At 29.7% G+C, this 27,384-nt stretch overlaps 1 protein-coding gene across 1 annotated transcript in view; it reads right to left on the reverse strand.

Moving 5' to 3' along the window:
• The window catches only part of LOC127280271 (probable G-protein coupled receptor Mth-like 1), a 286,104-nt gene that overhangs the window by 248,829 nt on the left and 9,891 nt on the right, over positions 1 to 27,384 (reverse strand). The window contains exon 3 of the mRNA XM_051303168.1: positions 16,033 to 16,268. Within this exon, the coding sequence (XP_051159125.1) occupies positions 16,033 to 16,268 (236 nt within the window). The remainder of the gene's footprint in view (positions 1 to 16,032; positions 16,269 to 27,384) is intronic.

The following is a 27,384-nucleotide window of genomic DNA, read 5'->3' on the forward strand; positions in this document are numbered from 1 at the left end:
TCTCTCTCTTTCTCTCTCTCTCTCTCGACAACAATTTGAAGTGATTTTCTCCAATTAGTTGTACCAGTGGCGCGACGACAACGAAGAAAGTTGTCATCTCATGGTAGTATATGTGTATGTGTACTGAAGCAAAGGTCTTAGAAAATGTAGGGAACTGTCATGGCTCTTTGTCTCAGTTAACGTGGTTCACTTGTTCCGAGCACCCTCTTGAGTTGGGAGCGCGTCAAGTGATCGTTTCCTAGGACAAGTCGAGAGGAGGGTTTGGTTAGGAGCCACAAAGTTGCAGAAGGGAGAATATGTTTGTTTGCGCGAACTCAGCAGGAGATTCTCTTTTCTCACCCTCTTAAGTTTACTCAATGGTTTATCGACGTTTCAATATATATGTAAGATACTCTCACTCTCTTTCTCCCTCTAATCATTTTCTTTTTATAAACAGAATTAAGAAGACACAATTAAAGTAAATCCGATATAAAAACGTTTCCGGATTCCACTTTTCACATTCCGTATTCCAGATTCCACAATCTGGATCCGATATTTTCACATTTCACATTCCGGATTCCACATTCAAAATTCCGTATTCCGGATCCTATATTCTACATTCCGGATTCCACTTTCCACATTTCTGATTCCACTTTCAGAATGTGGGATATGGAAAGTGCAATCCGGAATATGGGATCCAGAATGTGGAATCCGGAATGTGAAAAATGGAATCCTGAATACGAAATTTGAAAAGTGGAATACGTAATGTGAGATCCGGCAAAAAGTTACGTAATTTTCCCATTTCCAGTTCTAGTTCTACATTTCTCGAATTCCATTATTTATAATTATCATTCACATTTCAATTTCAACATCCAAATTTTCGAATTTCCATTCCCACTTCCACATATTACAATTGCCACTTCTACTATTTTTTCTAATTTCCACTCCCACATGCATTCCACTTTTTACATTTTCAATTCCCATTTCAATTTCCATTTCCAATTTTTTTAATTTCAATTCCCATTCCAGTTTCTATTTCCAATTGTTCCAATTGCCATTCCCATTTTAATTTCTACTTTTACAATTTTTCCAATTTTTATTCACACTTTAATTTCTACTTTTTCTAATTTTCACTCTCACATTCATGTTACTGCCACATTAATTTCAACTTCCACTTTTTCTAAATTACATACTCAATTTCATTTCTATTTCCCCTTTTTCCAAATTCATTTCTACTTCTATTTCCACTTTTTTCAATTTTCATTCCAATTCCCATTTTTTCTTATTGTCATTCCCACTTCCTCTTTTTCTAATTGGGAAAAATTAAACAGTAATAAATGATTGTGGAAATGAAAATTAGAAAAAATGAAAGTGGAAATTTAAAAAAATAGAATTGGAAATAGGAATGGAAATTTGAAACAGTGAAAATATAAATAGATGTGAAAATAGAAATTGGAAAAAGTGGAAATGGAAGTGAGAATTAAAAGTAAAAAAAGTAGAAGTAGAAATGAATTCGAGAGTGGAAATCAGAAAAAGTCGAAGTAGAAATTAAAGTGCAAATAGAAAATTGGAAAAAGTGGAAGTAGAAATTAAAATGGTAGTAGGAATAAAATTTGGAATTAGAAAAAGTGGTAGTGGAAATTGGAGAATGTGGAAATGAAAGTGAGAATGCACTGAAAAAAATTCCTAACCCTTGTATTACCAGGAATTGACTAATTTGCCTGGTTACGAGAGGAATCCACTAGGCAATCTTGGTCAAAGTTGATTTCAACAGTTAGTCGGAATGACGAGGGAAGCTAATGAGAATAACCAGGTATCTTAGTTACATTGGTTAGAATCACTTTGACTAATTAAACTTTAGCAAAATTGACTATAGATACATGCGATATTAATCAAACACCTTAGTTAATATAACTAGTAAACAAGGGGTCAATTCTACTAAATCGACTTTGACAATATTAACCAAGCTACATAACGGAATTGACTAGGATGCTTGGTTACGCTGACTAGATTTAAAGTTGCTATGGTTTGTATAAAGATTGTTTGAAAATTCGCGGGTAAATATTTGTAATAAATGTTTGCCCCACGTTGATAAAAATATATACTCCATGTCGATAAAATGTTACCGACTGTCAAGTACATCGTAGTACCCGATCGCGCCGCGAGAGCTATACCGCCGAGCTCTCTCGCAAGCGTCCCGGTCACCGATCGGCTATATAAGCTGCACTCCCGCAGGAAATCGGGGACTCTTGTGGTTCACGGAGTCGGTGAGTGGTATTTCCCCAAGTACTATGGAGCATTACTCCAACGTATTTCAAAATCCAACGTATTTCCAACGTATTTCTCTCGTCTCAACGAGGTATTACCTATTGAAGACACGAAGCAGCATTTCTGCATTTTCGAGTTCCCGTTTTGTACGTAACCCCTGGCGTAATTTTTTCAGTGTGGAAATAGGATAAAGTGTAAGTGGAAATTTGAGAAAATGAATTTGGAAATTTGAAAAAGTAGAAATGGAAATTAAAATGGGAATTGAAATTGAAAAAGTGGAAAATATAAATTGGAATTGAGAATGGAAATTTGAAAAAGTGGAAGGAGAATTGAAAATGAGAATAGAAATTGAATAAAGGTGCGACATGGAAATGGTAGTGGAAATTAAGAAATGTGAAAGTGGAATTGAAACAGGAAGAAGAAATGGTTTCTTCTTCTTAAACAAACCCTATCTCATCTCGAGACGATATTTATATATAAAGAACATTGTTAGTGTATATGTATAATGATTTCGTGATAGGCAAATAAACGTATCATTGCTCCTGGTTTTGCGAGTAGAGCGTATATATACTCCAATCTCGGTAATTTACAATAATTGCAATTAGCTCTCTCGAGATCGACTGAATTTTGCCGACAAAGCCAATCCCTATAAACGGACACGCATGGAATGTGTGTATACGTGAGTGTCTGTGTGTGTATATGGATGCTGGTTATCGAAACGCTTTGAGCGCTTTAACTTTGTTAAATCTGTTACTGCTTGATTTATTTTGATTTATTTTTTTTCTGTTTTTCCCATCAATGACTGTTTACTTTAGTTAGCGTTTATGTTGGAATTAATTAATGGGTGAAAATTTTCAATTACCGGCATGTTGCACTTGAAGTGATTTTTTGCTGATTTAATCGTTATATATAGAGAATTTAATTCCCCTCTTAATTTTCGCGCATTTTTTTTCAAATATTTGTACCTATTCATTATATTTGTAAGGAAAACAAAATTTTTATTTGAATTATATTAAATTAAAATGTTATAATTGCGTGGATTTATTGGTATTATAACTTTTAAGATTAATAATTAATTAATAATTATTATTCACATCATAATAATTACTAATTATTAATTTCAATTATTTATTATATTGGAAAAAGGAGAAATCTGTATGATAATAATTTTAAAGTATAAAACCTATAATTCGCAGTGAGAATTGCGTATACATAAATCTTTATAACTAAATGCGAATGAACCGACTTCCGTCCTTCGTGTTGAGCCGATGTCAAAACGTTTATGGAATAGCATAAAGAGAGAGAGAGAGAGTGAAGAAGGATCCGACAAAAGCAACCACGAGACAATGCAGAGGCGGCTGGTAAAGACAGAATTAATTATTACTCTTTGCCAAGGACGCTTTCTTTCATTCCCGGCTCTCTCTCTCTCTCTCTCTCTCTCTCTCTCTCTCTCTCTCTCTCTCTCTCTCTCTCTCTCTCTCTCTCTCTCTCTCTCTCTCTCTCTCTCTCTCTCTCTCTCTCTTTCTCTCTTGTACAGTTGAGGACAAGCAGAGAGCTCGTTTGATTAATTCGTGGAGTGTGACTAATTGAGGTAATAATAAAAATATGACCATCCTTATTCATCTTCCGGAAACTATAAGAGCGGAAGATGAGGAAAAAAAAAATAAGCGAGAGTACTTGAAAGGTGGTTTTGCGGCTTTTTTTTCGTTAAAGATATTTCATATTGGGGGTCAGCGTCGTCAGTGAGGCGGACAATTTCTTCTTGAACGCAACTATAAATACTCCTGTTTGTTCGTAAAAAGTCATACTACAGAAACGCACACACACACACACACACTTATATATTTATATGAGGAGTGGCAATAGTACCCGTTGCAATACGTGAGCATGCATAAATATGCTTAGGTCGCACAATATAAGAATGTTTATGCAGAAGCACACGCGTGATTACACGCAAGTACTTACGCACTGCGTGAATTAGTCTTTGGCAATATCGTAAATTTCAATGCGGTTTGGTTTTGTATTTAGAAATGCAAAATTCCACACATTCATTATATATATATTCTCAGCCAATAATAATCGTTGCATTTAATACTTAACTGATGTTCATTAAATTTTAAACACCAATCTATACTCTATTCCAGGAGAGATCGATATTTTTCTGTGCATCTTGTTGTAAAAGGGTGTATTTTTAAGTAAAAAAGGCGTTTTCTAGATTTTTTTTCTGAAAAACATAGCCAATGATATGAAAAGGATTATAACATGTGTTGCTTTTCCTATAACTAAAATCAAGCAAACATTTATTTAAAATTTTTGTCACCTGCGAGCCTGGTCTCCAAAAGGCAGTCGGAAGGGTCTTTTATATGGTTTTATGGCTTTTCATTGGAAAATTAAAAATTGTTGGAATTTAAAAAAATAATTGTATAAATATTATATTGCAAAAATTCCTAGATATTGATTTGCATAAAAATCTAATATTTTTTTAAAACTTGTCCGCCATATTGCATCCGCTATTTTGAATTTTGAAAATCTGAGATCAAATTCTTAATCAGCGACCCCAAACACTCCTAGAACCCAAGCCCATAAAAATTTTGAGTTACTTGTTTCGTTTTATTGTTAGATACGAAATTTTTACAATGTATAATATTTAATTAATAATTAAATTAATATAATAATTTGGAAATTATTATTAAAACGACATTGTTGCCAAAAATAAAATTTTACTCTCGTAAATAAATGTGCAATGCTTGTAATAAGAAAAAAAAAATTCCCAAAATAAAACCGTTGCATTTTTCAGCAAATCTATTGTATCCATCGTTTTACACTTAGTTTTTTCAATTCCAAGTGCATTTTTTTTTTTTTTTTTTTTTTGATCGAGCGATTAATGCCCATATATAAAGGGCTCATTGTTAATAGGTGGGCTGATGAAAGTCGTTATGGTATAAATATACAGTAGTCGTGCTATTAGAGCTTATCAAAATCTCAGATTACGACCTGGATTCAGTCATATTCTTTTATAATCCTCATATCCGGCCTCTTCAGCATCTCATTATGTACTTTTTTTCGTAGTCTCGAATCAACTTTTTTTTTAAACCCTCCCTATACAATAACTCCTTCAGACAGAAATAAAAATCAACATTTCAAAAAACACGTGCGTTTGTCAATAATTGTGAAAAAAAATAATACTCTTTTTTCAGGCGCATGATTATTCCATAAAAATCATTAGTTACAATTTTTTTGATTTTAAAGAATTTTATTACATTATTTTCCACTTTAATGCTTAATTTTTTAAAGGCTTGCAAGTATTAAAATTTATTAAAATTTAATTAGAATTTTAAGATTATGTTCGTTTCTTGGTTAAGGGAATTTGAAGTTATATTTGTTGGACATAGCCTTAAATCCAACAATCCCCTGACCTATGTCTTTGAACTTTGAGGTTATGTTTGACCTAAGACTTTGAATTTTGAGGTTGAATTCTGGAAACTTATATGCCCTTTAATTTTTTAGGTTATATTTGATCTATGAATAATCGATAAGCCAAACAAATAATCGACAGAAAGATTTCGGCGCTTTTTTTTTAAATTTACCAATCACGATTTTCTTGATAACTTTTTGATTGGTAAATTTTAAAAATCGCGCCAAAATTCTTTTTTGTTGATTAAATATATTCAGTCATTTGCAATTTCGAATAAATGAAAATTCGTCGTTTTAAAAATTATATCAAATAAGAATAGCGGTGCAAATAAAAATTTGAACCAATAAAGAAAATAAAATTCGTAGAATTCTTTTAAATATAAAATTGGTTAGAAAGAAATTTTGTGAAATAAAAATTCTACTGAAATAAAAGTTAGGTAAAAATTTTTTCTTAAATATAAATTCGTTTAAAAGAAAATTTTATTAAAAGGAAAATTCAAAAAATGAAAATTCGTCTGAAAAATAATTATAAAAATAAAATTCTAAATAATATTTATGGAATATGCGCCCCTCTTTTTTAAGTTAAAAAAAAGAGATTTCTAAGTGTAATTATTTTTTTACTGGAAAAGAAGAAGGAAATTTTCTGTGTGTGTGTGGATATAACGGATCAGAAAAGTGCGGTGATCAATTTTCAATGTTTGTCTCAAGCAAGCGAGGACGTTCAATCTTCTATTCTCTGATTTACGACATTTTACTCGCCTACACCACTTCATTTTTTTTTCTTCTCTTCTGCATTTTTCTCTCAGTCGTCACACTGATGATGATAATCATGATGACGATGATGAGACTTTTTAACGGGAATTTTATTTCGATAAGTATTCTATTATTTTCTTTATTCAAGATTTTTCCGGAAAAAAAAGAATTTATCAATTTCAAATTTTCAAATGATCATTAATAAATGTCTATAATGACAAATTTTATAATAAATTTAGAAAAGCATAATTCTCTTCTTTTTTTCAAAATTCATGATACTTATGTAATATATATTTCGTTTAAAAATGTATTTTTTTTTTTTTTTTGAAAATTATTTTCAAAAATTAAAGTGTTTGGAAATAAAATTTTGAATGTAAAAAATTAAATTCGAATGTAATAAATTAAATTAAAATTTATTTAATTAGAAATATGAAAAAAATTTTACCTACAAAAAATAAATATATTAATGATTTAGTTAGAGAAACTAATTTTTTTAATAGCACGAGCGCGTTAGAAACCGTTCTTTTTTAGTATAGTCTACTTTTTGTTTTATTAAACAGGTTTTTGAAAAAAAAAATTCAAATATATCTTGTCGACAGTTTTTTTTTTCATTAAATACTTGAATTATAATTAAAATGTACTTTTTTTGTTGTTGATGTAATCACGTCTGTTAAAAGCGATCATTAAAGATAATAAAACTATATATATATATATGTAAAGATTCATCTCTTGAGACTAAAGAACCCAAACGGTAAATTCTAATCTAATTTTAGGTCAAAGTCACGGGTTGTTGAATATTTTCTTAAGAACGAGAGAAATAAAAGGAAGATGAGAAAGGTCAGGAGATAAACGAAAGAAAGTAGGTCAGAGGGTCAGAGGCACCAAACAGTTTCCTGAAATACAGAGACAGATGTGTTTGTGTGTATATGTACCTCAGCTGCTGCTAGATTAAAGGCAAAAGATAAAACTTTTTTTTGGAATATAGAAACGAAGATAAAATCTCATTTTTATTTTATTTATATATTTTTAAATACTTAAGCACTTAATAAATAAGGTAAATAATACCTAAATAACCCGGTAAAAAAAAACTTGGGGTCGATTATGTAATTCCATTTCCATTCCCATTTCCAGTTCCAGTTCCAACTTCCACTTATTCTAATTTTTATTTGCACTTTCACATTTTCTTATTTTCACTCCCTCTTCCATTCCCACTTTTTCTGATTTTCATTCCCAAATTAGAAAAAGTGGAAAGGGAACTGCGAATGGAATTTAGAAAAAGTGGAAGTGGGAATGAAAATTAAAAAAGTGGGAATGGAAGAGGGAGTGAAAATAAGAAAATGTGGAAGTGGGAATAAAAATAAAAGAAACTGTAAGTGGGAATGAAAATTTGAAAAAGTGGAAATGGAAATAAAAATAAAAATGTGGAAGTTGGAATAAAAATTAGAAAAAGTGGAAGTGGGAATGGAAATGGAATTACATAATCGACCCCAAGTAATAGATAAAATTGTGAATTGAATTAATTTTTTAATTAATTAATTAATTTAATTTATTTAATAAATTTTAAATAATAATTCAAGGACAAAAATATTTCATCGATGTGCATTTTTATTTTCTATTTATTAGTCAAATTCCAATTTTTGTTTTGTATTTAAACATTTTTTTTTTTTGTAAACATCTACTTTGCATTTTATTTACTCGAATTGTCATTTTCAAGAACTCTTAAAAAACGTCGAATTTTCATTTCACCGAAATTGCAAATGTCCGAATAAACATAACCTACAAAAAAAGGGGAATTTTCGTGGTGCGATATTTACAATTCGCTGAATTAAAAAATTATCAAGAATATTGTGATTAGTCGAATTCTAAAAATCGCGCCAACATTTAAAAGTTTCTATATTTCAAAAAGTGAAATTGGTTTATTATATCTTTTTTAATTTCTTTCGACATCATAAGGTAAAAAAAAAAACTCTGCTTTTCTGCATTATCGCGACATAGCTTAAACGTTCATATATATATATATATATATATTTTGCATTTTAATTACTAATCTCTTGAATTTAAAAGATATACATTTTTCTCTCTCATATATATTTTGTAAATGATCAGTTTTTCCAAGATAATTAACATGAAATGATATTAAATCAAAAGTGTTTTTTAAATAAATCAATGATATTTTCATTCAAATTGATGTAAATTTAAAATTTACATTAAAATTTAATTACATTAATAATAATAATAAGATATATAGCGTTAAAAAGGAATTATTAAAAAAATTTATATGAAAAAAAAGGAGCTGAAAATAATTATAGAGAGATAATTGATATCAATTTGTGAATAAGGGAAAAAATTGGATAACTGTAATATTAAATCGATGGATACGATTCTCACGATTTCATTGTAAATGTAAAATTAGAAAGCAAGGTCGAATTACATTCTTCTTTCTGATGTTCATTTGTCTTGGCGTGTGACGATTTTCATGGTAATGTACTTGTTTTTCTACGGTCGTATAGGTAATAAGGAAATAAAATTTTTTCAAATTAATTAAATTCGAATCTATTATTATTATTTTCTAATTATTATGAAAATTGAAAAATAAAAAATCATAATAAGTAAGTAATTGATGTAATTCTTTTTTTTATATATTTAATTAGAAATAGATTATCTTTAAATTACGTAATTTAAATAATTAATTTCATAATAATATTCATTAAATTTTATTTTATTTTAAATAATTCGTTACTTTACTATTATCAAATAAATATTTATTTGTATTAAATAATTATTAATTGAATCGATTAATTAAATGGTATTTGTTTTAAAATGCCAAAATTATTGGTTCAAAAATACAGTTCATTTGATACAAATAAATATTTACTTGATACAAATGAATATATTTATTTGATAATAGTGTCAAGTAACCCAAAATTTTATGATTTACAATTGTTTTTTCCTTTTAAATTAAAAATTATCAAATTAAACATATTTTATTTAACAATAAAAATTACGAAAAAAAATTTTTAAACAATTAGTTTGAGAAATTTTGATCTGATTTCAATAAAAAAAAGGAAACAAATGTTTTTTGGATTATTTTAGAATATCTGCGGCATTAGGTATGACAAGAAAAATAAAATAAAGATAAATTTGAGAAAGATGAGAGGGATGAGACAAGACACAAGACGCGCGAACTTGGTGCAATTTAAATTTTAATGGAACTCGGTGATTTTATGCTGATTATGCTTGGATACCCATTATGCCCTGCGTTGTAATGAGATATGCAGTGTGCATTTTATTTGTGCGTCCAGACGGCCGACGGACATTGCATTCCGATGCGTTTGGTAACGCATTTTAGTAAAAAAAAAAAATAATAATAATAAATAAATAAAACAAACCATATTTTTCCTTTCTTTTTTATTCCCATGCGCGCAACTTTATTATAAAAGACCGCACTAGCCGGAAACCAATTTTATAGACTTTTGCACACACAGGTGAATAATATTAATTAATCCATAATTCAAAATCCCACGCCTCTTTTGCAATAAATATATGTTTTATATGTCAAGAAGTTTCTTTTATTAAAAGTTGAAATTTTCCAACCAGTATTTTAATCACACATTTCAAAATCACGACACATTATTTATTCCCAGTCACTGTCTATAAATGCTTTTTTCATTAAATCGTTCTCGTTTAAAAAAAAAAAAAAAAAAGATTAAGCTTTAAAACACTAATAAAAAAAAATAATAATAAAATTAAATTAATAGTGTCAATTCATTATAATTTCGACGAAAAACATTGTTGACTAATTTTTAGAAATTATGATACTTTGCAGTATCATAATCGTCTTTAACCTATAGGTTAAATAACCTTAAAACCTTACATAACCTTAGAATTCAAAGTTAAATGTCAAAAACATAGGTCAAAGACGAACATAACCTTAAAATTCAAGGTTACATATCAAAAGCATAAGTTACAACGAACATAACCTCAAAATTAAAAGTAAGTGAATATAGTCGCAAGTCCATATGGGTTATTCCATGGAAAAAGGCAAATTACTTAGTCCGTTTTAAGGTAACGCAAAGTTATAGGGATCAACATTTCGCATTTTTTATGCAGAATCCAATGCCGAGTGTCTCTTTTTGATATTTTCAAAATGGCGGCCACCACAGTCACATATTTAATATAACTTAACCATTTTTTATTTTTAAAGTTAAAAACTCTTTCATCTTGTGACTAAAATTATTATTTAAAACCTCCAATATTCCTATTTTTAAGATCGCTGAATACGAATCCGAGGTCAAAATTCAAAATGGCGGATCCAAAATGGTGGATTAATTTTTTAAATTTAATTATTAATTTAACTGAATTCAGCTAAATGTTGTTACTCGGGACTTTTTGTGGTCGCTGAAACGAATTCGAGGTCAGAATTCAAAAATTCAAAATGTCGGATCCAATATTATTGAAATTAGCTGAATGTCATCACTCGGGGGTTTTTGGGGTTGCAGATTACAGATCAACGATCAGGTTCAAAAGAAAATTTCAAACTTCTTAAATAACAATTATACCTATTCAAAATAAATATAAAACTAAAAAGAACACAAAAAATGGTAATTTTTTTGTCTTTAAAAAATTTTTTTAAGTATTTTTTTATTTTGTAATTTACTAACATCAACATAAAAAAACTTAAATAATCATAAATGCGCATATATGCAAACAGAAGAGTTAATTTTTATTTTTAAAAAATTGATTTTCTAAAATATCTGACAGAGATGATTCTTGTTTTGCTATAAAAACAAATATTATTCTTTGTGTCGATTAAAAAATGATATCACACACGTTTTAAGTGAATCCTTCTTTTCATTGGATAGTCTTCTTCTTGTACGTGTGTATTTAGTTCGAGTGGAAGAATCCATTTGAACTTACTGAACTGAAACTCATATGTATAAAAATGACTGGATGAATTTCTTTCTTGGAATGAATCGACAAATCGGCATGTACATGCGTCACAAAGAACGTTAGTGCATAGATGCACTTTTTCACATAGAATTCTAACCGGACCCTTGAAGACGAGACAGATGGGTTCTTTACACTCTTTCTTTCTTTCTCTGTCTCTCTTTCCTACTGGTGATGTGGGTCAGCGTTCCGTATTACAACTTTCTCCTTCCTTGAATTTCGTTGCCCATTGTAAGAATGCCACACACGTGTATATATATATAAATTCTTCTCAATCCCCCAAATTCAGTCTCCAAACAAGATTTCAAATCCGTTTCTTGCAATACTTATAAAGTTCTTTCAAAATCTTTCAGCACGACGACGACGGCGAAAAAAAAATTACAAAGAACGACAAAATACGTCTTTATACGAAAAAAAATAATAATAAGGGCTAAAATTTCTCCACAAGAAGAAAAAGGAATTGTCTGCTGATGCTAACTGATGTTTGCTGACAAATCTATCAAAATTAGTGTAACCACAGCAAATTTGTTAAAGGCGCATGAATTATTCTAATTAATTTGATAGAATTTTTATATAGAATTTCATTAAAACCAATTTTCGATGTTACAGAATTTTTACATAACCGGAAAATTCACTTCATAAAATTTATATATATTTCTTCCAATTTTCATTTGTCAGAATTTTTTATTTGTTTTTAACAGAATTTAACTTTTTAACAGAATAATCGTTTTTTTTTTAAATTACAGAATTTTCACTTGACCGAAAATTCATTTAAAAAAATTTCTAATATAATCCAATTTTTATTTATTAGAATTAGCTTCCGTTAGAAACTTTTCGGCGCGAATTTTAAAATTAACCAATCAAAAATAATCTTAAAAAAGTTTGATTCGTTAATTTAAAAATTTGCGCTAAAATTTTTCTTTACAATGTTTAGGTATTCAAATAAATTAATAGTTAACTGTCAAATACAAATTAAATCAAATAAAATATAAAATCCGTTACTTATTATTGTGATTTTTTGTTTCAGTAAAAATTTTATAACATGAAAAATCGGTTAAATGAAAATTTTTATCAAATAATAATTTAAAATAAATGTAGCAACAGAAAATATCCGAAATATGCGATTTTTTCTTTAGTAAAATTATTTGAAAATAATTTTTAAGAAAACAAAAAAATAAAATTGAAATCCAGGATTAAAAATCAATTTCGAGGATTCGTTTTACAAGAAATTATCCATATTGGCACTGTGTACGAATCCGAAAGAAAAAAAAAAATAAAATAAAAAATGCAATCGAAACGAACCAAACTTGGAAATTAATTGAATTTCAGCTAGAAATGAGAACCTACGTTTAACTGGATTGGTATAATCGATTTTCGTAACACGGACCAGGATGCGAGAAGCAGGCTTTACCAGGGATTATTGCGATTATCCGAATAATTACCCGGGATCGGTTTCAAATCCACATCAGCAAATAGCGCGCTAGAACTCTCACTATATCTCTTTCTCTCTCTTTCTCTAAATGTATATAGTGGAAAATTCAAAACTTTTAAGCTTCACAAATACATCTTTCACGGATTTTTCCAATATATGTTATAAAAATTTTTTTATTTCAATTATATATGTATACAAATAGAATTTGAAAATTTTCATCAGATTCTGTCCAATAGGGACAAAACTTAGTTTTATCTTTTTATTTTTTATTCATTTGTTTTAAATATCTAGGAATTGCATTTTGCGTAAAATTTTAATTGTCATAACATAAATTGTCATTAAATAAATTGTCGTAACATAAATTGTCATAACTTAAATTGTCGTAACGTTAATATATTGTCGTGGTCAGTTATTTCATATACGCAAGTTTCAATTTACTTAATATCAATAAATAAGAAATTGATCGACTAAAAATTCGATTTATTTTATCAATTTCTTATTTTTGACTTCAAGTAAATTGAAACTTATACGCCACACAAAATTAATTTTATCATTTTTTGGGTTTCGTGGCTCAGGGCCGTTATATTTTCGCTTTGGCATCCGTCCGTCCGTCCGTCGTACACTCGTATGATTTCCATGACAATCCTTACCATGACAACTGTTTCCATAGCAACCATTTCCATGGCAACCGTTACTGTGGCAACCGTTTCCATAGCAACCGTCACTGTGGCAACCATTACTATATGGCAACCGTTACTATGGCAACCGCTTCCATAGCAACCATTACCATAGCAACCGTTACCATGGGAACCGTTTCCATGACAACCATTACCATAGCAACCATAGCAATTTACAAATAATGAAATTATAAATTATTTATTATATACAAAGAACATTTGATCTGAATTTAAAAAGCCACGAAATCCTAGATGTAGGCGCTTTGCGCATGCTTCTTTTTCTGTTTTTTTTTTTATTTTCTTTTGTTTTAAATATCTAGAAATTGCATTTTGTAAAAAAAACTTTAATTGCCATAACATAAATTGTCGTAAAATAAACTGTAGTAGCACAAATTGTCATAACTTAAATTGTCGTAACTCATTAACATAAATTATCATAGCATAAATTGTCGTGTAATATAAACTGTAGTAGCATAAATTGTCATAACATCAATTGTCGTAACTTTCAGTGAATTGTTGTAGCATACATTGTCATAACGTCAGTGAATTGTCGTGGTCAAGAAATTGATAAAAAAAAATCGAATTTCCAATCGATTTAAAATTTTTAAAAAATGTTCCCCTCCAAAATGGTTTGGTTTCCAGAGAATCACTCCATAACCGTCAGTGATATAAAAACATGATATAGTCAGTAATATACTGACATTTTTTCCCCCTATTTGAAAAGAGCAAAGCGTGTGCCATATTATTTATTTTTATCCTCTCTCCCCCAATATATATATATATATATGATTATCGTTGACAAAACAATTAGCATATCAGTCCAATAACACGATAATTGACTCCAACGCTGCCTATCATGCTTTTAACTAAACAGAAAAATTATTAGCTAACAGAGCAATACATTATGTCGTATAGATATCATAATCGCCAGCAATTAGCTGTTCACGCTCGACGTTATCGCTATATGTACTCTATAGAGGGGGGCAAAACCCTCTCTTTCACTCTGTGCCAAGAGTAGAGTTCAGAGATCGCGATGACGACGGCACCAAAAAGAAAAAAAAATGAAAAAAATAATAATAATAATGGATAGAAGAAAAAAAAAGAAAATAATGGGGGGAAAGATTTATGGGTTCTTAAGGGTCGAGTGAGCTTGCATTTTGCCAGGTTTGAAACATGACGTGCCTTCTTTTCTACCCTGTTTCCTGAGAGAAAGAGAGAGAAAGAGAGGTGATTTATCGGGTTGGTACATCTTAGAGAGTTTTCAAAAGCTCGCAAAAATAAACATATATAGACAAAAAAGAAAAATAAATATTATATAATAAATAAATAAAATTATATAATAAATATTGTCATATACAACACCATCCGACAAAATTTTTGACCCACAAAAAAATTTAACATTTTCGGAAACTAGGACCCATAAAAAAGACCCGTATCTGGCCGTTTTGCTAGATCAAGTTGTTTGTGGTTTTTAGAGGTGAAAACAACCCCTAAATGAAAAGTGACAAGATATCTTTTAAAAATTATTAATATTTTATGAAACTGGGTATCTGGGGGTTTTCGGGGTCACTGATTATTAATCTGATGTCAGATTTTCAAAATTCAAAATGGCGGATCCAATATGGCGATCAAATTTTTAAAAAGTTATTAATTTTTTATTTTATATCCGCCATTTTGAATTTTGACAATTTAACATCAGATTCGTCATCAACGACCCAAAAAACCCCTAGATATCAAAGTTTAAAAAAAATTTAATAAATTTTTAAATTTTTGACCGCCATATTGAATCCGTCATTTTGAATTTTGAAAATCTGACATCAGATTAATAATCAGCGACCCCGAAAACCCCCAGATACCAAGTTTTATAAAATATTAATAATTTTTAAAAGATATCTTGTCACTTTTCATTTAGTGGTTGTTTTCACCCCTAAAAACCACAAACGACTTGATCTAGCAAAACGGCCAGATACGGGTATTTTTTTTTGGGTACAAGTTTCCAAAAATGTTGGATTTTTTTGTGGGTCAAAAAAAAAGTTGAATTTTGTCGGACGGTGTAATGCATGTTAAAATTGTCGTAGCATATCTTGTCATGACATAAATTGTCGTAACGTAAGTAAATTGTTGTGGTCAGTTATTTCGTGTACGCAAGTTTCAATTTAATTGATGTCAATAAATAAGAAAATTGATCGACTAAAAATTTTATTAATTTTATACAATTTCTTATATTTATTGACATCAAGTAAATTGAAACTTGCGTTACGCAAAATAACTGACCACGACAATTCACTGACGTTACGACAATAATTGATGTTACGACAATTCATGCTATGACAAATTTATATAATGACAATTTATGTTACGACAATTTATGCTACTACAATTTATGCTACGACAATTGATGATACGACAATTTATGTTATGACAATTGAAGTTATGTCTTGTATATATGTACATAGAAAAAGTTAAGGATAAAGGAGCATTATCAAAAATGTGGGGAGGAAAAGAAATATTTATATAGTCAACATTAGAAGAGAGAGATATGAAGGATTTACATCGACTTACCGAATGCCTTGCACAATACACCCTTTAGGGAATTTCCAGCCAATTGTATTATAGCCATGAAGATATCGCCAACCATGAGGCAAGCGACATGATGTGTCTGGCACCGCCAATGGAGAACATGGTGAGATGCTGGTAAGAGCCATCCTGCTGCCAGTGTTGCTGCCAAGAAAATGGCACTCACAATGAAACCAAGGGCATACAAGGTGAATCTAATGTCATCAACACGTTTCGTTGATCTGAAAAAAAAGATATTCAAAATATTAAAATTTATAGATTTTTTTTTTAAGCGTGCAGCCATTTTGATGCTTTCACTTATTTATTTGAGTCACAATTATTCAAATGATTTTCGATTAATTAATTTTTATTATTAAAATTGTGGCCAATCAGATTTATTTTTAAAATTATTTCAGAACCTAAAATACACGATGACAGGGCTTTCGTGACTGTCCGTCTGTCCATCCGTAATTTAGATAAAAAGTTAGGTAAGATTAAAGTAGGAATAAAGTTATTGTAAAATAAAAGTTGGTTTAATGTAGAGTCTACGTTAGGTAGAGTCCAGTAGGTTTAATGTAATGTAGGGATAAGGAAGGGTCAACGTAGAGTCAATGTAGGGTTAACGTAGGGTCAATATAGGGCTAAAGTAAGTATAATACAGTTCCAATGTAGAGTCAAAGAAGCTGTAATGCAGGCTCATTTTAAGTTCAAGGTAGTTTTAATAAAGGTCTAGGAGGTTTTATGTCAGTTCAATGAAAGGTCAATGTAGGTTAAATGTAGAGTCAATATAAGGTCTATAGGTAAATTTGGGCAGACCACTTTTCGCCGCCAACTCATCCCCGTGTACCTGCTCAGCGGCAAATTTTCGTCCCCGTATGTTCCCCCACTACCGTCCGTACTGTACCCCTCCGTTCAGTCAGACGGCAACTTTTTCGACTTTTTTTTACATTAAAAAAAAAAATTTTAATAAAATACATTTTTTTAGTATAAAATGTAGATCTTCTTCAGATCTTCTTCAATTCAATTATTTAACAAATTTTGAACTAAAATAATTCTTCATTAAATTAATTATTTTTAATAATTTTAATGAACTTCATTACAAATTCAATTATTTCAAAATTATTTTTCAAATAAAATTTTTATGAAATTTAACAATTGTTTATAATTTTAAAAAAATATCACAATAAAATTGAATTATTTTCAAAAATTCCAATTCAAAATAAACTAAAATTTAATTACACAGGCACACAAAAAGTAAAATGTGGTTTGGCCGAGACACTGCACTAGTCTATTTTCATGTATTTTTTCACGCTGAATCCAAATCCGAAGTCAGAATTATCAGATTGGCTTTTATTTTTGAGATAAACTCAAAAAACTGCTCAGAAAGAAAAATAAAATTAAAAAATTTTTGAATTTCACTGCGATAGTGTAATTCTATGTATGTTTTGTCGCTGAATCCGAATCCAAAGTCAGAATTGTTAGATTCGCTCAAATTTTTGAGATAATTGCAAAAAAACGCAAGTAACAAAAAACTCAAAATACTCAAAATCAGTATTTTGGAGTTATCTTCCAAATTTGAGCCAATTTGTCAATTTTGACTTCGAATTCGGATTCAGCGTGAAAAAATACATGAAAATAGACTAGTGTAGTATCTCGGCCAAACAGCTTCTTATTTTTTGTGTGCCTATGTTATTACCCAAATTTTCAATTAAAAATCAATTAAAATTCAATTATTTTCAAAAATTTTCAATTTAAAACAAATAAAATTCAATTGTTACCCAAAATTTCAATTCAAAATCAACTAAAATTCAAATATTTTCCAAAATTTCGAGTCAAAATTAATTATTATCAAAATTTTCAATCAACAATCAACTAAAATTAAATTATTATCAAAAATTTCAATTCAAAATCTAAGAAAATTAAATTAAAATTAAAAATTTAATAAAAAATTCATTGTGCAGGAGAAGGGGAAGGGGGAAGTGGAAAACACATGCAGTCTGACTGAACGGAGGGGTACAGTAGGCCGGTAGTGGGGGAACATACGGGGACGAAAATTTGCCGCTGAGCAGGTACACGGCCGGGATGAGTTGGCGGCGAATCGTGAATCGCCCGGTAAATTTAAATTAAGTTCTCTGCAGATTCAAATTAGGTTAATGTAGGGTGAAAGTGAGGTCGAGGTAGCTTTAATGTACAATTAATGTAGGTTGAAATAAGATCAAATGTAGAGTCAAAGTAGATTCAATTTAGGATCAATGTAAGTTCAAAGTAGGTTAATTGTAGAGTTAATATAGGTTTAGGGTTGAATCGAAGAAGAAACAATAATGAAGGTTCAAATTAGGATCAAGTAGGATAAATGTAAGGTCAATTTAATTTTAATGTTGAGTCACAGTGGATTCAACGAAGGATGAAATTAGGCTCAATGTAGAGTCAAAGTGTGTTCAAGGTATATGTCAAGTACTAAAATAGTTAATGTAGGTTCAAACTACAACAAAAGTAGGTTTTATTTTATTTCAACGTGAGGTCAATTTAGATTGAATGTTGAGTAAAGTAGGTTTAAAGTAAGATTCAGGTAATTTAAATGTAGAGTCAAAGAAGAAATTGAGAATGTCAAAGTAAAGTTTTACGTATGTTTAACGTAAGAACAATGTAGAGTGAATGCAAAGTCAAAATAAATTTAAAATAGGATTTAAGAAGGTTTAATGTAGGGTCAACAGAAGAAATTAGATTAGAATCTAAATAGGTTTGATGTAGAGTCAAAGAATGTTCCATACTAAGACGAAATAGGTTTAATGTAGAAGAGTTTATTGTAGAGTCTAGGTAGTTGTAAAGAAGAATAAAAGAGTTTTCAAAGTAGGGTTTAAATAGAGTTTAAATAGGGTTTAATAAAGACCCAAAGAAGGTTTAATCTACAGTCAAAAATATTCACAGTTGAGTAGAACTAAATTTAATATAAATTTAATGTATGCTTAAAGTAGGTTCAACGTTATGTTAAAGTAGGTTTAATATATCTTCAAATTATGATCACGATCCTGTTAAAGTCGGATCAAGGTAAGTGCACTATATTTTTATATGGCAACCACGAAACCCGCAGATGTATAGGCTCTTAGTATACATGCTTTGCGTACAGATTTTTCTTATGATATATATTTCCTTTACAAATTAGAAACAAGTACTGCATACATGTGTATAGAAAAAAAAGTTTGTAACTAACTTTATATGTAATTTTTATTTATTTATTTTTTTGCTAAAAAAAATCCTTGAGGTAATTGAAAATTTCCCGAAAGAATTCAGAAAACTAATTGTAAGAGGAGCTGTGAGAAGAATTTACAATGTGTACAGGAGGAGTTTCGTACGATTTTCAAAGATTTAAAAGTTTTAAGGTATATCCTCAAGTAGGAGGCTTCCAGTGCGGGTATTTAAGCGAAATGGAAGAAACTTCAAATGCTGTAAAAGTTCACGGAGAAACATTTGAAAAATACTCTAAAGTTGTTTATAAGTTTCAATATATATATATATATATATAGAGAACAGATTAGAAAGTTTTGTCGAATATATATAGTATACATTCTGCTAAAACGATTGAATATGTATATATAAAATGAAAATGATTTTAATAAGTCCAAAGAATTTAGAATAATATTTTTTATATCAATTAAAAATGCAAATAAATATCAAATAAAATTTAAATTTCTATAAAGAATAAATATAGTTAAATATTTTTCATTCACAAGTAATTTCAAAAAATTCCATTTTTGGATTTATACATAATGAAATTAAGGCTTTTTATTATCGACCATATCGTTGTAAACGTGGTAGCAGGTAATTTAACGAGTATAGTAAATTAAACAATCACGGTCTTCGAGTCTAATTTTTTATTCCCAAACTCCATAAATGAAATCAAAAAATTTTCTTTAAAGAGACACTTATAGAACTTTATAGATATACACATGAAAATGTACATTTTATACTGAATTCCTAATTTTTTCTCGCATAAATATTATTCACCATATATTATACATATATATATATATATATATATATATATATATATATATATATATATATATATATATATTTAAAGTGAATCTTTTAGTATCCCACTATAAAGAAACATTAAGATCAGAATGAATAATCAACTTCGTACATCAAGTTTTTATCGCTCAATTATACGCTATATCGCGTTTGTCAAGTTAAATTTCCCCCAAACTCCATATAAGATATTTTAACACTTTGAATGTAATTTCAAGAAATTTATTTACCTGATGTCTCATATCCTATATCGAGTTTCATTTCTATTTTATTTATAGTATAAAATTTACATTTATAAAAACGCACGTATAACGTATACGTAAGTCAAAAATCGGCTATATTCACGCCGCTCGTTCTAAGACGCAAACGTAGACAAAAATAGGCTAACTTCACGCCGCTAAGTCAGGGCCGTGAAAGTATAGCTAAAAAAAATCGGCTATATCTATATTCACGTATTCTTCCTCCTCTTGACCTTTGAAGACGTGATTATAGACGATTTTTAGCTACTTTCACGTACCTGACTCGGTGGCGCGAATATAGTCGATTTTTGGCTACATTTACGCCCCTAACTTAGCGGTGTGAATATAGCAGATTTTTATCTATGTTCATGTCCCTGACCCAGCGACGTAAAGATAGACGATTTTTATCTACTTTCACGTTCCTGACTCATCGGCGTGAATATAGCCGATTATTGGCTACGTACACGTCTCTGACCCAACGATGTGAATATAGACAAAAAAAAAGGTGGCACACAAGGTGTGAAAAAGCAGAAGCAAATTATTCTTGCGATATATATATATATATATATAATATAAAATCAAAAGAGACCTCATGACACATAAGGGGGTAGTGATTCGTGAGTGAAGAGGGTTTTCAGTGGCGGATTTAATTAAATTCGAGGCATGCTCTTATCCCATCTCCTCATCCTCTCTTATCATTCAGTATCGATTGGCTCCAAGCCAGAAACTGATACGCACGCATGCATTTCTAGCGTATATACGTGTGTATATGAGATGAGGCACGCAGTAATTCAATCGATCGTTTATTTTGGATCATCCGTTATTAAGCACGATCGTAAAATGACGATAAACGTATATATATGTATATATACGTATGGGACATACGGGAAACCCCCTCTTTAAATTCACACACAATACCGCACAGTAACTTTGTGCGGTTACACCATCAACTTACTTAGTGGGTTGTTGCAAACAAGTCATTTCCCATGTTCCTTTATTTTTTCTCTCTATTTTCTTTCATGCTCCAGATATTAAGTTATTTGCCGCTCCTTTATAATACTTTATAACATAATATTTCAAAGTGGAATTTTGTAGATATTTTATTAGAAATTCATTTATGTATCATCTTCTAGAGGTTAAATGCGATTGAAGAAGCAAATTATAACCTATCCGTCGTGAATTATAAATCAAGTCCTTTAATTATAACATTAAATAAAAGTGATTCTTTATGTTTTAATAATCAAGTCTCTCCTCTGGATTATCTCTTATATATACTTATTTGAAAATGTTAAATTGCCCGCTTCTTTTAAACGGTATAATTTAATTGAAAATTTTAAGTTCGCGCAAACGTGTAGTTTTAATAATATCGGATTAAATTTATTTTTGAAATTTGCATTAATTTCTGTTTTCAAAAAAAAAAAAAAAAAAAATTAAGAATAGTAGTAAAAAGGATTTCTATATAGAAAAAAGGATAGGAAATATTAAAATCGGAAATTATCGAACGTTTCCGAATAATTCCGAACTCCATATTTGCAATATGGCCGCCGCTCCTAGGAACAGCTGACTCGTTATTTTCTGATTACTTCTATTTACCACATTTTGCTTATGGAATTTCTGCACATACGATTTATTTCAATTACAACATAAATACGATTTATGGTCTTTGACATCGAGAATGAAAATATAAGCTTTCTTTGCGTCGTATAAAATTTTTCCATAGAGAACATTTCGCATAGAGAGCAAAAGGAAAAAAAATTAAGAGCAAAAAAATGATTAATTAAAAAGCAAAAGAAACATCCTGTAAAAATACAATGTACTATATAGAAATAATGTTAAAGTTAGGCAAGCAAAATTTATTCGCTTTGAGAACCGTCAATATTTAAATATGGCGCACCTGACATGACAAATAAAATGAATTTGCATAAGAATTTGTGCCTTGCGGCTTTTATATAAAAGTTCAGTGATTCTAAACTAGATTTTTCACAATTCAAAATATCACATCAACTATATGGCATGTGTACTAAAATTAAAAAGAAAGAAAAATGATTCCAAACACGTGCAAGTAATCCAAATATTATTTCAAGACGTGAAAAATTCATTTTAAACGAAAAATCCAAATGTGCAAAGATGAGGCGAATATTTTACAAACGATTGGATTCCCCCTCCCCACCCTACAAATGAGTCAACGGGTGAAAGCACTTCTTGGATTTTTGATGATTAAATCCGGATTCTACGAGACTCTCTTTCTCTCAACAAAAAAGCCAGTAACTTTTTTCTTATAATGAAAGATTTAATCGATGTTTTCTTTTCGCACCCGATATGCAATTAGAAACAATCTTTCTTAAATTGAACGCAATGATTAAATAATTAAAATATCTTCATTCGTTTGTAAAAGGTATTTTGTAGAGTCCCCCCCCCCTCCATATATATATATATATATATATAAACGAGAGATTGGCTTGCTTACAAGTATTCTAAGGATGCGAGAATTTATCGACTACAAGGAAAACGGTGGTGTGACTCTAGCGGTGTGTTGTTATTTTGCTCGACCTAGAAATTCCATTGCTCTTGGGAAGTTGCGCGAAAGTAAAAGGAATTTACATTTTTCGCGCGTCGCTCACCATCGCGTCGTCGATTGGTTCGCTTTTATATATTACCAGAGTCGTTTATTGGACTATATTGAGTTAATTCAACATCCTCAATGCAATTAAGCCGTTCGACATATATATAACACTTGGAAGGAGATCCGTGCTGATGATATTTAATCCGAGCACACAGAAATAAAAGAAAATAAAAAAATAAATATAAAGAAGAACACTTTGTACACCGGACATTGAAGTAGGTCGGGCTAAAGACAAACCTGCGTGTTTTTTGCGATCACCGTGTGTCGATTCACTTTCGCCCACAACCGCAAGTTATAACCTCGAATGAGCCAACGACCGCTTGGATTCAAAATACTTCCCCTTTCCCTTGAATTTCTCTCTCTCTCTCTCTCTCTCTCTCTCTCTCTCTCTCTCTCTCTCTCTATCTATCTCTATCTCTATCTCTATCTCTATCTCTATCTCTATCTCTATCTCTATCTCTATCTCTATCTCTATCTCTATCTCTATCTCTATCTCTATCTCTATCTCTATCTCTATCTCTATCTCTATCTCTATCTCTATCTCTATCTCTATCTCTATCTCTATCTCTATCTCTATCTCTATCTCTATCTCTATCTCTATCTCTATCTCTATCTCTATCTCTATCTCTATCTCTATCTCTATCTCTCTCTTGGAATATAAATCGAACGTCGACTTTTGTCCTTCGTCATTCTTTAATCCTATAATCTATTCGTGTCTAAAATGCGTTCTTTCCTTTTTCCAAAGAGAGGAGGCATATAAGAGAAAAAAGGAAGAAAAAAATAGAGTTGAAAATCCACTTTTTTAGAAGATTTCGCAAATACATATATTATTATAAGTCCTCGAAAGTACTTTCATTGTTTAAATTTTTCACATATATATGATACTATCAGGAACAGGGTTTTTGGAATTTCAGACCTCGGATCGACTTTAAGGCATAATAAAAAAAAAGTCGTTTTAGTCGATTTACATTCCAAAATAGTCGATTTTTATATTTTAATTAAATTTAATTAGTTAATAAATATTTTACTTTAAATAACTAATTATATCCGGTGTTGTAAAAGTTACTGTGTTTGATTTATCTAAATAATACTTAGAGATACAATTAAAATTCTATTTTCAATATGATTTCAGCAGTGGGATTACTAATAGTGCTAGTCGCTATTTAGCGCTTTTCGTTATTTAGAATTAAAAACTTACATATTTTTAGTGAAATTTGTTTCAAATCATGACCAAAATAAAATACCGTTGACAGTTTCTTCAAAGCTTAAACTGCAAGATGGTAATTTAGAAGAAAATATAAACATACACTGTTAGAAAAATCTGTATTAGATTTAATATACATGCGTATGAAGCGAATATGCACTACAGGTATTGAAATCTAAGATACATGTATATTAAATTTAAAGTGACAACATGGCGGCTGTAGATGCTTATTTCACCAAACGGTCATTATTTACTTGATATAGAAAATTTATTTGAAATTGAAACAACAGTGCGTAATTCTTTAACTATTGTGTTGTTTATGTCCAAATAATGTTTTATAAGGGGAAAATTTTTCAAAAAAAACATTCTAAATACAAGAATTTTAATACTTATATGTGACATTTAGGTTAAGTACTATAAATGTCAAATTATATGCATTTTTACAATGTAAATTGATTTAAACTTGTATTTACATGAAAGAAATTACTTTGCTTTATTAATAAAAACCTTATTTTGTACACAAGAACATGTATAAATTGAGTAAAATGCAATTTTTTTATTTGAATTTTTTTCAGTGACAAAATTTAATATACTTTGTATATGAATTACACTCTAATATACCAGTTTCTTAAATTTAAGTACTTTATGTATATTAAAACTACAAACATTTTTAACAGTGTAGTTTAATGTAAAAATAATTTATAAAGTGAAATAAATTTTTTTAACTTAATTTAATAAATAAAAATTAAGAAAATTAATCTTATTGCAAAAATTAAAAATAATAATTGCATGAGATTTAAAATTAGGATATTCTTTACCAGCCTAAATTTAAAAATTTGCTATTTGTAATCCCATTCCAGGCGTTAATGGATTAAGAATTTGTAGCTAATAAAAATTAGGATTCTATAATGTTGATAATTTATTTCAAACTAGAAATCTATTTTGGTCTTCTCTATACGTATATATAATACAAATCTTTTTCCGGAAAGTTTGAATGACATCTCTTACTCTCATCTCGATTTCATTCTGGCTTAGTGAAAGTAATTCCTAATATATTAACATGAATATATTAGAGAAACTCTATTTAAGAAAGTGTTCCATTTCTGACTATTTACAAACTTGTTTTTTTTTCAAACTACTTTTTGAATCTATATAATCGACATTGGTTTAATTTTACTTATTAAAATAGATAAAACCGATTTTATCTAAAAAAAAATATTCTCCTCAATTCAAATAATAATTTTGAAAATACACGAGGGACCTTCATACTAAATTTTGAGGTTATTTTATGCCTAAAGTTTTGAGGTTACGTATCTTTCTTAACCATCGATATAAATTTAGAGGTTATGTTAAACGAAAATACAAAATCGAGGATCCAGTATATCTTAAATCAAATTGTAAATCATTTCTAGGAAAAAATATTTAAAAAAGTGTAAAAATTGATTCTTTTGTACATAAAACTCATAATTTTTTTTCGCAGACTAGATGGATCTATTTAACACACAATTCTTGTTATACGCGTATATAAAATTATACGCGGTAGCAATTGAATTATTAGCACAAGATACAAATTTATCTTTCAGAATATATATATATATATATATATATATATATATATATATATATATATATATATATATATATATATATATATATATATATATATATATATAAATATATATATATATTTATATGTGGAAAACATTTGTGGAGAGTAATTGCAAATAGAGATAAAATCAGTTGTAATCTTAGACAAGAAAGCCCTCTGGGATAAAATTCAAGGCGAATACAAAGCTTCCATTAAAAACACGACTACAATAAATCTTTCTTCGATCAGACTATAAACATCTCTTCCAGTTGCACAATTGCATAATACTCTAACTCGATTGATTCGCGCGAGAGAGAAAAAAAAGAGAGAGAGAGAGCAACAATGTGTGCATCTGGCAAAAAAAAAGAATTAACTTTCGAGAACCGTTAGTGATTTCCTCGAAGACAAATGAAATTTAATCATCTTGAACTCGCTTCCTCGATTAACGTAAAATTCAATCCAATCGTCTTGTTCTCCCTTCCTCTCTCTCTCTCTCTCTCTCTCTCTCTCTCTCTCTTTTTTTTTTTTTTTAGTTGGAAGCTGAAAATTTATGACATTTTCAGGTTACAATCGATTGAGAACTACTGCGCAAACGTCGATCCCAATAAAATTATAAAAAAAAAACGAAAAAAAAACAAAAGCACTGTCTCGCGATTTAAAATATCGTTTATTCGACCTGGATGCGATCCACACGTTCGATGCGGCGACGCTTCTGTACGGTGGCCATAGAGAGGCCCTTTTGTGATTTCGACATCGAAACAGCTTCTCGTAATTTTATTCGATTCGAAAAAAGAAAGAAAAAGAGAGAGAGAGAGAGAGAGAGAGAGAGAGAGAGAGAGAGAGAGAGAGAGAGCAAAGAAAGAAAAAAAAAAGTAAAAAAAAATCAGAAGAGCCCCCAAGGGCGATCGCACACTCGGGAGGAATCGTAAATTTATGCCGAACAAAACGCGACCCTGCTGCCAAGCAGTTTCAATCGTTAAACGCGAAACGGGACCTCGTAAAAAACCTCGAGGATAATAACCAGCGCCCTCGGACTTTGCAGTCGAGACGCCCTTATACGCCCTTTTGTGACTCATCTTTATAATGTCCTGTATACATCTATTATCTATTCTCGTCAATAGAAAAGAGCTTCCGTTTTATATATTCTATATATATATGTGAAGAATATGTAACAGTCACAATTTTTTTTTTCCTTGACTGTTGACAAGGTGTCCGACCAGTTAAATCCTTTTTTTATGTGAGCGATTTTATTTTTTGATTTTAAACATGAATTCATTGAAATTACACAGTAAAAGAAGTCGAATTTTTACCCCAAAATCGGTATAAGAATAACAAATTTTATCCTAGTTGAGGGCGCCACCGTCTATGTGAATTAGCATTGGTTAAAATTACCCGCAACAAAATTTATCCAGCGTTTTTTTTTGTGTAATAAATAAATAAACCAAAAATAGATTTTTACTTTTTTGTTGATTCTAATAAGTAAAAGTATACGCTAATAACGTTTTCAAGTCAAATTTTCAAAATTCAAAATGGCGGACTGAAGATGTTAACGACCGTTGCCTGACGCAACTGCGCTTGCGCTACTATATAGCCTCTCTTATTGGTAGAAAAAGGCGCTCTTATATTTAAAATGCTTTAATATAAGAAAATGTTTATAGAAATAAAAAGTCACTTT

This window comes from Leptopilina boulardi, unplaced genomic scaffold (assembly GCF_019393585.1).
Source record: "Leptopilina boulardi isolate dan_hultmark-lab unplaced genomic scaffold, ZJU_Lbou_2.1 LbouV2_231, whole genome shotgun sequence".
NCBI lineage: Eukaryota > Metazoa > Arthropoda > Insecta > Hymenoptera > Figitidae > Leptopilina > Leptopilina boulardi.